This window comes from Tachypleus tridentatus, chromosome 13 (assembly GCF_004210375.1).
Source record: "Tachypleus tridentatus isolate NWPU-2018 chromosome 13, ASM421037v1, whole genome shotgun sequence".
Lineage (NCBI taxonomy): Eukaryota > Metazoa > Arthropoda > Merostomata > Xiphosura > Limulidae > Tachypleus > Tachypleus tridentatus.
The window spans coordinates 212209062-212224396 of record NC_134837.1 but is presented as its reverse complement, the minus strand read 5'-3'; the positions used below and the strand labels follow the sequence as shown (position 1 = coordinate 212224396).

The 15335-nt window shown below is 31.1% G+C and overlaps 1 protein-coding gene across 9 annotated transcripts; it reads left to right on the top strand.

Annotated features, from left to right (window-relative positions):
- The first annotated feature begins 3656 nt into the window (after positions 1 to 3656).
- On the top strand, positions 3657 to 14357 carry LOC143240349 (dual specificity protein phosphatase 3-like). 9 transcript variants are annotated; one of them, XM_076482652.1, is made up of 4 exons: positions 3657 to 3913; positions 7971 to 8289; positions 9948 to 10171; positions 11698 to 14357. In XM_076482652.1, the coding sequence occupies exons 2-4, from the start codon at positions 8066 to 8068 to the stop codon at positions 11889 to 11891; spliced, it is 642 nt and encodes a 213-aa protein (XP_076338767.1). In that variant the 5' UTR covers positions 3657 to 3913; positions 7971 to 8065; the 3' UTR covers positions 11892 to 14357. The 9 variants fall into 9 exon arrangements, with proteins under 9 accessions (XP_076338767.1, XP_076338772.1, XP_076338770.1 ...); XM_076482657.1 differs by having other exon boundaries at positions 3672 to 3913; positions 8063 to 8289; XM_076482655.1 differs by lacking the exon at positions 3657 to 3913 and adding an exon at positions 4044 to 4146.
- The last annotated feature ends 978 nt before the right edge of the window (positions 14358 to 15335 follow it).

The window sequence follows — 15335 nt, the reverse complement described above, 5'->3', positions numbered from 1 at the left end:
CTCTATATAGTTAAATATTAATATTAGCGTGTACAATAGTTTTTATTTTGTTTTAACATTAATAACCAAACATAGATAATATTTAGTAAGGTCTTCAAAATTATATAATTTAAATTCTCCACATACAAAACAGGCCTGGCATGGCCAAGCGCGTAAGGCGTGCGACTCGTAATCCGAGGGTCGCGGGTTCGTGCCCGCGTCGCGCCAAACATGCTCGCCCTCCCAGCCGTGGGGGCGTTATAATGTGACGGTCAATCCCACTATTCGTTATTACAAGAGTAGCCCAAGAGTTGGCGGTGGGTGGTGATGACTAGCTGCCTTCCCTCTAGTCTTACACTACTAAATTAGGGACGGCTCGGTGCTGTGGGCTAACAACCTACTCACTTAAATACCGATTGAAGAATCCGCAAGCGATTGCGGTCCTATGTTCCTTGATGGAATATAATGGTGATAACTAACTAACATACAAAACACGAATTCATTAGCTCGTGGCCACTTTATAGACACAATAACGAACGAGGATATGAAAATTAGGTTGAGGTAAAGTAGGCGTACATTTTTATAGCAAGTTCTACAGTTGACAGTGTGACATGAATCGACTAAAGTCACAGATAAACAGTGTAACGCCCAACTAATAGCTACAGGGACATCAATCCAGAAGTATCAAAACATCAACTCCTTTTGAGAATAATCTAGAAGAACTGAAACTATTGGTTAGAAAAGTGATTACAGAAAATAGCGGAAATAAACCATAATACAATAGGTACCTTAAATGTAACTTGAAAGGACATATTGCTAGAATCTACAAACAAAAAGAAGTGAATAGGGAATAACAGTTTTTCAAAAGGTATCGATAAAAGGGGTTGTTACAGGTGTAAGAAGCACAGCCATTATAACAGAGAATGTGAGAAATCAATTGTTGGTAATTAACTGAAGAAGCAGTCCTTTAAGAATGAGTCTTTGAGCCTAACCAGCTCAAAAGCAAAACAAAGAGTTAGCCAGATATCAAAAAACAGGCATCAGCTGGACTTATGAGGCAAAAGTCATCTGTAAATATCCCATATTTTTCTAGTGAGATGAGAAGTTCATTCTCAAGAAACTATATCTGTCCACGAGTTTTAGGGTTTATTTGGTGTACGTGTATTCACATTGGTTCTACAACTACAAATAGTTGGAGAAAAATGGATTGATGTAAACAGTAAGTGAATAAAAATTTCTACCAAGAAGAGAGAGTTCGAAGTTATCTTTACCGTAGGAAGCTTCTCCACACCTCATGATGTGCGTTTGTAATTGACATCGAGGAAGAATGCTTATTTGAAATTGACATGAAGACATGTAAGTGAGGTTGAGCTAACTTCATAATCTATGACCAAGAAATCCTTATATACTAATGACTTCAAGTGACAATAGAAGTATGGTTACTGCACCATTAAAAATGGAAATGTTCATATCAGAAGTTGTTAGGAATAAGTCTACCCTTAGTGGTTGAAGCAAAGTGGAAATTAATAATTCAGGGTGTTCAGAAAGATTGGAATAACTCTTGTGGATCTGCAGAACAAAGATGTTTACCCTGAAAAGCTGCTATGATCTTAATGCTATAAGACTGGATTTTCTCAAGGTGAAAAGTTATAACAAAGATTCTTATCGCATGAAAGAAGAAGCTTTAAAGTTAAGTAGGTATTGCTAAGGGTTCTATGTTATACTGAAAAGAATCAAAGATTAAATTTACACAGTCTAGAAGATTAAACAGTCCGAATCAAAGTTCATCCATCATTGTCATATTTAGAAATATAGTGGTGAGAGTATAACCAACTGGATAACGCCAGATGAGAATTTTCTGTGAGAAACTCAACTTATGGAATAACTCAGTATTTCTTTCGATACCACTTTAAAATGTCAACAAGGATAGAACCATCAATGTATTCGCTCGATGATAACTTCCCCAGTGACAGGAGAGCAATTGATAACAAGGGACGAGTGGCCATCTAAGTTGTATACAATAAGTTTCGGAAGAGAAAACCACCAAAGATACTTGGCGAAGAGACCATTCAGAAAGCTGAATTAATTATGTATTAAGATTGGAGTCGTCACAATTCAGGAAGATACCATTAAGTTATATTTTCAATGTTATAACTCAGACGTTTTCTAGAGGGAATTGATAATCAGAATGATGATGGTAGAAAGTTCGTAAAGGTAGTCCTAGAAGACCAATAAAGAGTGTGATGTTCTAAAAATCTGGAAATTTTGTGCAATGAGCCGGTTAACAATAGAATATGCTCGATAAAATTTTGTTTGAGAAAGGGTATAACAGTGATTTAATAAGACATTTATTTATTTATTTGTTATTTATTTGCTTTCCCTCATTTAAATATGAATTTAAAAGAAACAGAGAGAATTAATTCAATCTAGTCATATATGTTATCCAAATACCTAAGGTAGTTTAGATTATTAGTGGTAAGTAAATGCCTATATATCTGAAATAAACAGACTGCTAACATTCCACCTCTAAATAAGGCCTACTTTACCCCGAATTCGGTAAAACTAGTCTGTATCAAATTAGAGAGTAGGTTAGGTCGCTGCTTCTTCGTGGTAAATTACGTTTTAGTGATAGAGAACAATTAACAAATAAATTAATAGTCATTTGTTCCACTGAATAATAATAGATAATTAATTGTCACAGCACGTCATATGTTATTGAAATATTTCAAGTATTTTAGGTTATTAATAGTGAGTAAAGAACTATACACTAAACTAAATAAGAATGTTTTAAAATACAACACTAGAAACTCAACAAGTGTGGAGAAAAAAAGTTAAAACTAGGTATACTTTGCAACATTTTTCACATATGTGATCATTATAACTACGAAATAATTGATGTGTTTTTTTTCGCTGTGTTTAGTATTAATGATATGAAAATTTCTTGTACTGTACTAAAATACATAAACTAAGTTTTTTTTGTTTGTTTTGGAATTTCGCACAAAGCTACTCGAGGGCTATCTGTGCTAGCCGTCCCTAATTTAGTAGTGTAAGACTAGAGGGAAGGCAGCTAGTCATCACCACCCACCGCCAACTCTTGGGCTACTCTGTTACCAACGAATAGTGGGATTGACCGTCACATTATAACGCCCCCATGGCTGGGAGGGCGAGCATGTTTAGCGCGACGCGGGCGCGAACCCGCGATCCACGGATTACGAGTCGCACGCCTTACGCGCTAGGCCATGCCGGGCCCACATAAACTAAGAATAAATCATATTTTATTTTCTGGCAGAACTGCGTGTAACAAGCTCCGAAAAATAAAAAAAGGAGGCTTTTAACTAAATATTATCGGCGATGAAAAGGTGCATACCCTCTCCAAGCTGCTTCTTTTCGAGATTGCATGCGTTTCTATTGAACAACATCAAATTTTACTTTCGAAAACTCCTAAAAACCTTCTCAAAACCAGAAAGATCAACGATCTAGATCGTTTTCTGTAATGTGATGAGTAGTCTCAATTGTAAAGTGTCAATGAAATTTAGTATAAATCCGATAATAATTTACCGAACCCCGCGAAAATATATCTCCCATATATATTTATTTATTTAATAGCTTCAAAATAATTCAGTATCGGGATCCGGACCAAATTTAGGAAGGACTATCCGACACTGACTTTCCATCTTGCGTAAAAATTTCTTGTACATCGGGATGTCAGTTTTAGAGATAAACACTCGAAAACATAGACATTCGGATTCGACTGCAATCCCCTCGCACGGCGAAAAGAATTACAAATTCAATATAATGTTTTGTGTTTTGAGAAAGCGTAGAACACTCCTTGTTTGTTAATGGCCGAATCTCAAGAGTCAATTTTGAAAGGAAAGATTAAGCATTATTGTTTTAGAATACATCAAAGTAAAAGCAAATAAGTACATGCGTAAAGGTACTTCGAAATTTTCTCCCTATTACTGGTTAACTTGTTAGAAGTAAAAACGAAATTACATTTTCCAATAGAATAACATGCTGCAGGCCTTTTGTGTTTTTTAAGAAGCTTGTCTTCGTATTTGTGTATTAATTGTTTTGTTTCAGCTACTAACTGTGGTTGTATGTAGTTTTAGTGAATGTTAGGCTTAGCTATTTTTATCTTCAGTTAAATATATTTCTTACATGACAAATGTAAATTATTGTGATATTACTTTATTAAAAATATTTAAACGTTTCTTTACTGTTTATTGTTGCATAGATGCTTTTAAACTTTTAAGTGAAAAGTGTTATGTCATTTAAACGTTAAAATACTAAAATTTTCCGAAAATAAAAAATAAACTACCTTTGGTGTGTTTTGTAATTTAAATTTGTACTACTATTAGTCAATGTAGTAACTATTGTCATTAATTGATGGTTTAAACCTAAGACACTGTCGTGTTTTTACGAACTACGGTTTCAGTGGTGATGAAGTTAGTAGTTTGTAGTTTTTGTTCGTAGTTTATAACGCAGTTACCAGTTTTATTGGCACAATGACAGTAATATAAAGTATTATTTGAAGAAACAGGTATTAGTAGTAATACAAGTTATAAATACTTAATAAGCAACAATAATGTAGTAATTGCAACAAACCTTTGAACACTCGGCTTATGTGGAACATGGGTGTCTTATGTGTTATATAACTTTTTTTTTTTTACTTTTTATTTAAATAACTTAAGCTCCACATTGTAGATTTTAATATCCACAAGATGTGTAAAATAATTTATAAATTTAAATTGCATATGCCATTATTATTAAAGTTACTATTTAGATAGTAATTCCATATGTTTTTCGTAATTACTACTACTAATAATTTATAATTAGTTACATTAATAACTGTTATAGATTTTAAGTAACCTAATATTTGTAATATAACTTGTCATTGTGACTGTTGGTCACTTTGAGTGAGGGAACAAATTACTTGCCTTTGTCAGTTTGTAAAATTTAAAAATATTCCCAATTGTTTCCTAAAAGTTTAGTTTCTGAAAGAATTTCTAAACCTTTGTTTTTGAATAACTTCATTGTGCCTATGTAATACTGATCTACTGTGTTGTATTTAACTTACTGTTATATATACATAATATACTGTCATTTGTTTATTTATGTTTCTGCAGTGCATATAATATACTGTAATTGGTTTATGTAAGCTATTGCTGTATGTTTTATGTTCTATCAGTTGTCCGTGCACACCACTGTAGGGTATGTCAAACATTACCTACCATTAAGCCTCGTTTTGTTATTTGTCAGGCACAGTTTTGTAGTATTTAATAATGTGTGTTGTGTTAACTATCATTGTGGATGACAAATTAAACTTATGATGATATTATTAAATATTTTGATTTCTGTAGTTTTTCATGCATGTTTAGAACTTAGATTGGCAAAATTTTTTAAACTTAAATTCGTCTGTGTTATAGATAGGTCAACTGAGTAGAAAATGTTTTGCAGTATTGTATGAAAGGAACCTTAAAATAAACGAGTAGGTAGTTTTTTATTTCCTAAGACTAATTTAAACAGCCAGGTGAAGCTTTTGGTGAGTTTCTGATGCAACTTGAGCATTACTGAGAATATTCAAGAGATCTAAATACTGAAATAAAAACTTAAAAAAATTAATATTTATAGATTTTTTTTTAACTTGCTAAATCTATTGTAATTAACATGTGCTTACAATAAAGTAAGTTAATAAGGTTCAATCCCTGTGTACTATGTAAGGCACATAGGGCTGGTGCTTTCAAGTGACATAAACAGATGACAGTGGTTACTCATCCTTACTTGCCACACAAGATGCCAGTTGACTACAGGTTAGTCCCAGCTAATAGCTGGTACCCACCATATAGCTTGACAGACTGGACAAATGGGGTAGTATCTTGACAGGGCACAACAGCATGTTGTGTGCTAGACTTGAACTCGTATCCATCCAACCACAAGCTGAAGTCATGAAGCTACTGATTCCTGCTGTCTCTAGTTACTTGAAACTTCCATATTTTTTCATGAATTTGAAAAAAACTAATTTTTCACAAAATTTTTATTCCTTTATAATGCTACTAAACGTTTATGAAACACAGAGAATGATGTTGTAAAGTGAAATTGTAATTCTTGTTAGAATGTTTTGGTGTTTAATTTCTGGTTTAATTGTTGCTCAGTGTACTAATAAAATATTAGGTTGAGGAATAATTCGTGAGCGTTTTTAAATAATTTCATTCAAGCATTACATGCAAGACTATACAATACTTCAATGCATGAACACATTACACCCAAAACATTTATTATGATACTTTATTTCATGTAATACCTAGGTATATAGCATGCATTGTTGTAAACGAAATTGCAAGAAATTAAATGCGAAAAGCAGATGGTGTCGAAAACGCTCGATTTTGTCCATTTGACATTCCATTTAATGAGCTGAAAATGAAAGCAAAAATTAAAGACATATGAAAATCAAACACACCATCTATTAGAGCAAAAATTATCAACCAAATGACATGCAATATTTTGCGAAAGCATTTCATTTATGAATATATTTTGTTAACTTGAAAAAACGCTCACGAATTATTCCTCAACCCAATAGTTTTATTTCATATGTAATATCTAGTAACTTTGATAACTAAACAAAAAGTAGTTTTAATGTTACATAGAAGTGTCGTTTTTCTTCTGTACAGTAATTCTAATGCAGGACCTGATTTTAAACTTATCTTTGATTGGCAGAGTTTAAATGCAAAGTTTTTTTAGTTTTTATTATGTACAAAAAGGAAACTCACTCCTGAGTGCACATTTTGCTGTGTACTTGTCATAATAGCATTTTTTCTTAAAGCAACTTATTATTATTTAATTACTGGCATATATATTTATATGCACCCCCCTGCATATTAAAAAAAGTCTATATTGTCTCTCTTTGGTTCTCACTTGTGTTCTTGGACCATATTAGTTCTTGAAAGTAGGTTTCTCAATTTACAATGTTTTTTTTTTCTTTTTTTTTTTTAACTTAAATGCTTTCTCCTGATTGTAACATTCCTTTAAATGAAAAATACTGAATATTTATTGGGTAAAATAACACAGACTAAGCTTTTAATGTAGCAGCTCAATCATTCTGCCAGTCTTGTATGAAAACCATCACTAAAAGAAAAAAAGACAACTGTATGAATATAAGGAAATATAGTTCACCGATCGTTAATTTCTGCTTTTGCAAATAAAGCCATTTTCGGTGGTAAGCCTACTTTAACTCATGTTTTTACATATTTATTAAAAGTGTGTTGATACAGCAATACAATATGAGTAAAACCGTGATATGATTGTTTTAATACATTATCTAATACAATATAATATCATTTAGGTATCTTCATAAAATGTGGCAAGCTTTTAGTAAACATTATATGTCTTTAGTACAGAAAAAAGTAAGAATTTTTAATATTTTTTTAAATAAATAATTCAGTAAAGAAGGTAAGTATTGAGTACTGTATGCTTCATTTCTTTTATCCAAAATATTACATGCAAAGTAACATAAAATAGATAGACGGATATTAACTATTATTTTATTTTTCTTGCCAGCTGTCATTTATTTGATCAAACCTGAGAATAAGTCAATGTTAGTAATATAAATAATAATTTACAGACAAGACTGTTAAACTATGTAACAAACCATTGACCTCTAATATTTATCAAAAGGAAAATTTCTGTTCTGCTGTTCTTTTGTGCTTATGTATTGGTTAAACTAATTAATTTCATCTTGATAAAGTGATTGATATGTTAGAATATACAAGTTAGTTACATAGTTATGACTGCCTCCAAATTTTTGTCAAATTAAAAAACTTGTTAAAAAATGCAAAAAAACAACAATGACTCCTGACCAAATTGCTTACCATAATCTCTTAAGAACCTTTAAGCTGCGTGTCAAATGTTTAATGCATATATAACAATGTTGTTGTTGTTTTTTATATGAGGTAAGTTTAGGTGAAAAATATTCTGTTTCTTCTTTTTATTTTCAGTTTCAAACTGCACTTTGAGAAATACTATGCATAGAAATCTTCTGCAAATTCTCCCATACATTTTTGTCCCATAAGTATTTTTATTCACATAGCAAATGTCTGCATACATGTATCCAGATAACCATACACATAGCAGTGGGACGACATCAGTCACCCGCTTGCATAATATAATTCTTCATACTCGGCCTTGCCCCAAGCTACGTGTGTCTGGTTATACTATTTTCCCACGTCTTCTGGGTCGACAGGTGTTTTCAGAAGAACGAACAAGGATGATTGAAGATTGTGACGAAGTTTATCCAGGCATATTTATAGGAGATGAGTAAGATTTTGTTCTTTCCAAAATATGTGTGCCTGTCAAAATCTAAATCTCATTCATACAAGACTGAAATATTGTTAAGCAAAAATGGCTATTAAGTTCTATTTTTGATAATAAAACATATTGTATCATGTTTGTCTTTTGGCAAACTCTCCTTTAACTTAGAGCTGTCATCTTAAACCTCTGGTTTAGCATGAATAATTAGCAGTGTCACTACTTTTGAATAGCAATACTTTAGTATAATTCCAATGCCAAAACAGATTTGAATGATTGTTTACATAAAAAAAATGGGAAAACAACACATTATTTGCAAGTTCTCAATACGCATAGACCAGGTGAAATTTTATCTCTAACTTCTCTCATATTTTTTAACAATGTTTCTTGGGGTTCTAGTGGTGGGTATGTTTGATAAGTCTGGTTGATAGTGGTCAAACACAGTAGACATTAAAAATAAACACACAATCAACATTACTGTTCTATATATGTAGAAATACTCTGTTTTGTTTTAAACAACCTGCAGTTTGTAATTTCTGTGTCTTCATTAGGAACAAAACCTTATTTTGTTGGATTGTTAAATTAATGGACACAGTAAACTGATACCACAGTTTAGTTAATATAATGGTGAGGATCTCTGTAGGTATAACAGTTTCTGGACTATGTAAGACAAATTAAAAATGTAAACATTATTCATTTGCTGAATGGTAGTTTTAGTTTAATAAGTTGGTTATAAACAGATGAATTTATTATATCAAAAATATTTTGGAGTCAGCCCAGCAAAATTGTTACAATCCATATGTGTTGTGATGGTATCTCTGCAGCCTAGTTTCCATTGCAAAATCTAGTATCATAAGGCTGTCACATCTAAAACATTGTACACTTCCTTGCGTGCTTCCTATAATATATCAAATTTATGGGGACAATAGTTTCCCATTGTCCTTTTCAACAGTCTGATCACACATGCGAGATGCAACTGGCAATTTGACACCTTTCTCCTAATGTGAAATAGGATTCATTCTACAACTGCTTGATGCATGTGATGGTTGTATGACAGGTGTGATTATTGGTTTTATCTTGATGACACCCATACTCTGTTGGCATTGTTCCCTGACAAAGATATCTCTTTGTTATTTTGAATGCTGTTGTGTATGTGTCACAGTGACAATTTTTGCCAGTGACCTTTGTGTTTGTGACCTCTAGTCTGTTACAAGATACTGTACTTAGCTTACTACAGCTGAGATATGACTTGTTGCTTCAAGTGTCCCATATTTCTTTATTTTCTGGTTTTAAGTGTGAGGGATATCCCCCCTCTTGAAATTCTAAATTCCTAATCTGAGCATATCTTTATAATGCGAGTGTGAATATTTTGGACCTGAGGTTATTAGTGAAATTCAAAATGATGTCAAAATATAGTTTTGATACAATCTGTTCTTGTGTTACTTATATGAATTGTTTGCATGCTGAAAATAGTTTGAGTGTAACATACTCAATCTGACATGTACTTCTTGAAATGTGCATTAACTTGTAATTCCTGTTGGATAAGAATATATAACAAATTGTGTGTGTGTGTGTGTAACATTCTTAGAATTTTGTCAAATAAATTACTATAAATTTGAATTTACCAATGTGTGCAATTTACAATATATGTTGTTTGTTTTTTTCAGAAGAGCTGCCAGGAACAAAGCTTATCTTCAGCAAATAGGCATCACACATGTTGTGAACACAGCAGAAGGTTGTGGTTTTGGTCAGGTCAACACTGGAAGAAGTTATTACTATGGCACTAATATCCAATATTTAGGTATGAATGTGTTGGATAATCCACAGGCTCGAATTTGTGATCATTTTGATGAAGCAGCAAATTTCATTGATTCTGCTTTGAGAAGTGGAGGTATGTTTTTTTGTTATTTTACAGTGCATTATCTGTTTATCATACAGGGGAAGTTGATGGATGTTTTTGGAACAAGTTTGATAGTATTATAAATATTTTTACCAATCTAGAGGGGATTGTATTTGCTTGGACACTTTTGTGAACTGTATAGATCTGTTTCAGAGTTGTGTATGAGATTCATGCTGTTGATACAGTAGTATTCAGTGAGCAATATGATGGAAGAAGAAATCTTATGTAGGGGAGGAGCTAGGGAACATGGCATGGGGCAGGCAAGCCAAACCACACCTATAGCATCTGTTGTGAACAGTTGTTTAAAGAAATCAAATGGAAATTCAAACATTAAGTGCACCTTTTATAATTTTTTTAAATGATAAATTAAAGTAACATGAAACTAGCAACTTATGTCCATACATGAAATTGTAATTCGTCCAAAGCATGTTGAATATATGTTAAAAGATTTAATCATGCTCTTAGAGAAGTACTTTGGTTGCTACTGATCAGGTGAGGTTCTTTTTTGTTGCTAGGCCTAATGATATCTGATTTCCATGGCAATCACCATATGGATGGTTATGTTTTCTTACTGTCCTCTTTGTATCTCGAGACAGCTGGTATGGGTATTAAAACTTTTATTACAATAAAGTAGAGAAGAAAGTTTCAACCTTCTTAGGTCATCTTCAGGTTAACATTTTGCTTAATAAATTATGTAATTTACTTGTTAAATAAAACTTAAGTTTATCGATATTAAAAACTGGCTTATTGTTTTAATATTTTAAGTGACCTATTTATTTATTTTTTACCAGTCGAGTATAAACAGAACAATTTTAATGGTGCACAAACATTAGCAAGATGAGACAAATTAATCAGCATATTCCTTCTCTGGCCATGTACCATTTATTTCATTCCTCTTTTGCAGTACTTGATGATGATTTAACCTTTTCAGTACAACTGTTTTTAAAATGGAAACCTTATATGTCGCTGTGGATACACCACAGTGACTGGAGTGCCATCTTGAAAGTATTTTTGTGAGATGTATGGGTTCTACCAGTCCTATCCAAAGATAAGCTGGGACAAACATAACCCAGCAGTGCATAAATGTTTCAGCCAGTAAGAATGCTAACACTATTAAAACTTAAGCCTAAAGTATGTTTTTTTTGTACAATTACACTCATTTCTACCTAATTTCGTGACAGGTCTCATATTGTTAATAATTCAGTTAGCTTAAACCTTCATATATGTATTTGGGGTATAGTCATGTAATACATTCATTATATTTAAATCATGAAATCTTTACTTGATTAATGGAGCATACTATCATATTTAAGTACATGAAGTTGTAAATTCCATTTCAAATTTCAGTCATTAACGTGTTTTAAACAAGCCCTGGGGATGTGATTACTTACATTTTGGCATTTAAAAAATCTGTGTTTATACTCTGAATTTGTTTAACATGTATAATCGTTTTTTGACATAAGTACAAAACAACCTTGAAAGTTAAAACATATGATTATAAATTTCTTCATCATTAGGAAAAGTATTGATTCACTGTCTTATGGGCGTATCACGATCTTCAACTGTAGCCATTGCCTACCTCGTAATCAAAAAAGGAATGACGGCTGAAGATTCGCTGCGTACGTTACGAAATAATAGAGCTGTAAGACCCAATACAGGATTTCTACGGCAGTTGGCTGAATTGGATATTAAGTTAAGTTCTAAAAAATAAAATTTGTGAAATATTTTTATGTTTTATATGTAGCAATCACATTACAGTGAGTATAACAAAGAAGAAAAAAAAACAGCTGCAGGTAAGTTGCTGTTGTAAAAATATTTTTTTTGTTTGCTCTGCAGTAAAGACTGCATTTAAAGTTTTAAAGTAATGTATATTTCACTAACATTTTTAGGTCTAGAAAATAGTGTTGAATTCATAGCTTGCAAATTTGGATTTTGTTTTTTAGCTAGAATTTGAGGCAGGGTAGTTAATGTAGTACTTAATTATGTATAAACTGTTTCTGCTTTATTTCTTGAGATGGATGTCATTTTAAACACGACTAATGATATATAGTCAGCCTCCAATTAATCTGAATATGTCATTAAATTGAGTCTGTAAAAAAACTGTTACATACTAAATGCTTGAATTTTGATTCACCCTTATAAATAAATGTAAATGCTATTACTTTTTAGGTTTAGCAGGATATACAACTAAGTATAAGCAAACAAAATTAGGTTTTTAAACAAAAATATTTGAATTTTCAAGGCAGTTTAATAAGCAATGTGTGTTATGTCAAGGTGTAACCACAAGTTACTTTTTACGTCAGTTACATGAAATAATTAGGAGTTAAATTTCAATTTAAGAAGGTCCAGATATGAGAATTTCTCTCTTAAATATAACACTGTAGATACAAATGCTTCATTTTTGTGTAAATTATGTTAATTTATGCTCTTAAACCACACAGAGTAAACATTCAGACATTTAGATCAGGGCATACAATTAGCAGAATTATTATTATTGGTGTACGTTTTTTTTGTTTGTTTTTTACAGTTCTTAAACCTTTACATTTACAACAGTAATTTTTTATTATTCCTTTAAATTGAAAAATGTAATTCATAAACAACCAAAAACACTTAAGGTAATTTGAAGTACTAAAATCATCATTGGCCAGATAATTAACCAGACTATTTTTGTAAAGAACAGTTGTTTTTTAAATGTAAAATATGGTCTGATTTTAATTAATATAAAATTACTCCAAGGTTTTAATTTAAAAAAAAATTGTGCTAGATTGTATCTGTGATAAATCATTTTTTTAGAACAATAAAACAATTCTTGCATTAATGGTTATCATATTTAAATGTACAATGTATGTGACATCTAGTCAACTTATTATTTCATTATTGGTATGTGCCATTAAAATAATGCACAAACATTGTGTTTATTATTAAAAGTACTAGTATTATGTTTATTTGATAAAATGTAGTATATTTTGCTCTTTATAACATTACTCTTTTTGCATGCTTTTATATGTGTTTTATTGTTCAGTTTAAACTTTGTATGCTAGTTTCAGTAAAACTAATTTATCTGAACATTTTTTTAGAAGACAAGTTATTAATGCATCTTTTCAGGGTAGCAGTCACAATGTTTCTGGAATATCTTGAACATTTATGAAAATAACTGATAACTAGGTTATGGTATCTACCACTATAAAGAATTATTAACTTTGAAAGGTCTTTGGGAGATATTCTAAAAATTTATTTAACACTAATAATGCATTTATAAGTTTGTTTTTTATTAACAAGATATTAAGTTTTGCATATGTTGTGTAAGTACTCTAATATCACATTCCACAAAACTGGTAATCATTGTTGGACATCTCAGCTGGTTAATATAAGTTTCTTATCTATAAGATAAATTATTGTTTTTTACCACCCTCATATTATCAGATTTCAGAAAGTTTTGTCAAAATGAGGCTTAGCCTATTTCCTTTCTTTCCAGTCAGAATGCCCACTGTTATTGAGATAGTTTCATAAATGAACAAAATGGCACAGAAACGTTGTGAATACACCTTGGGCACTTGTATGTGCCACCATAAGAATAGGGTGATATTTTAATATTCATTGAAATTTTTAAAAATTAATATTGGAAGACGGCACAGTTGGGATGATTTCATAAGTAATGGCTTTTATAAAAAACATTTAATATTTTTATCCATAGGATGCACTTAAAATATTAACTTAATGGTAACTGTGTAAAAGTGTATAATAGTCTAAGGCTTCAAAATAAAATCAAAATTAGTACATAAAGTCTAAAAAAGAAAAATTTGCTATCCGTCCAAAAGTAGATAATTTATTAATACAATTTTAACTCAAAAAAAAATATTGTAGGTTTTATATGCTAAAAATAATTAGTTTTAATCACATTTTTGTACTTACTACTTCTGAGGTTCAAATTTTAAAACACCATATATGTATCAGCTGTGAATAAACATTGTGATTTATGGTGTTTATGGGTTCAAAATTAAATTGTAAGCATGATGTTCATATAACAGCATGTTATGTACATAAATGAATGCTTACTTTAAGTCTTCCTATATTTATTTTTTTTTCAATTTTTCTGGTATGTATTTAGGGTAATGTTTAGTTTTTATATATACATATAACTTGTGGTTCAGTTTTCCAATAAATCTGTGTAGTGCTATGACATGTTGTTAAATTATACTACACCCAGAGAGTTGTTTAAAACCAAGTATGGAGGTGTTTGAAGTTTGGGTTAGGGTTAAAAAAGCATCAGCTAATGTATGTTTAGCACTAACTGAAGCAACTACAATGATTGTTGTACATACATTCTGTACAATTTCTAAGACATTTTTTAAATGCATCAATAAAATACAACACGTACCATTACACTGTCCAGAGTTAACTTTGGAAGAAATTGTTAGTAACTTTAACATATTAATTACACAAACCCTTCAAAAATAATAAGCACTAAAACCATAAAATGGTTTCGAAAAATAACTTGTCACCCCTTACAGTAAACCAGTGAATCGAAACATACAGAATGAGTCAGGTATATTTTTTTCCACTAATAGTTTCATTTTGATATATAAAAAACAACATCCATTCATCAAAGGAACAGATGCACTTGGGAAACAATAAATGTGTTTAACTGTATACTCTTTATTACATAAAGAAAAAATTCCTAAAACATATAATGTATACAATTTTTTTTTTGCAAACAAATGACCCTAACCTACAACTTACTGGCAGGTGGATAACAATACAAAAGTAAGAATTTCTTAAATTCCAGGATTAGCATATTAAAATTATCTTACAAAAACATATTGTAATAAGCCAGACCTTTGCTTTCACAGCTTAAAAATTAACAATTTGAAGAAAGCTTGCATTAAGTACAAAAAAGAAAGTAGTTGAATGTAAATGTTTATGAATCTGATAAACAAATTACTTGGTGGTGCAGGCAATCATTTATTTTTATTTTCAAAATGCTCACTCGAAAAAATCTAATGACTACTTCTATTTCATAACTCTCACATGTCTAATATTACAATCTTAATAAGCACTTCATTACACACAGTGTTAATATATTTACAAAAGAGCTGAAAAATGTTATTTAATTGCTTAGGACTAATGTATTTCTATAGATCTGTTCTTGATGATT

What these genes read in the sequence shown, in the direction of transcription:
- LOC143240349 (XM_076482651.1), top strand. An exon ending in GGCATATTTATAGGAGATGA is followed by an intron (nt 8,290 to 9,947) that starts GTAAGATTTTGT and finishes TGTTTTTTTCAG; the next exon opens with AAGAGCTGCCAGGAACAAAG. An exon ending in TTCTGCTTTGAGAAGTGGAG is followed by an intron (nt 10,172 to 11,697) that starts GTATGTTTTTTT and finishes CTTCATCATTAG; the next exon opens with GAAAAGTATTGATTCACTGT.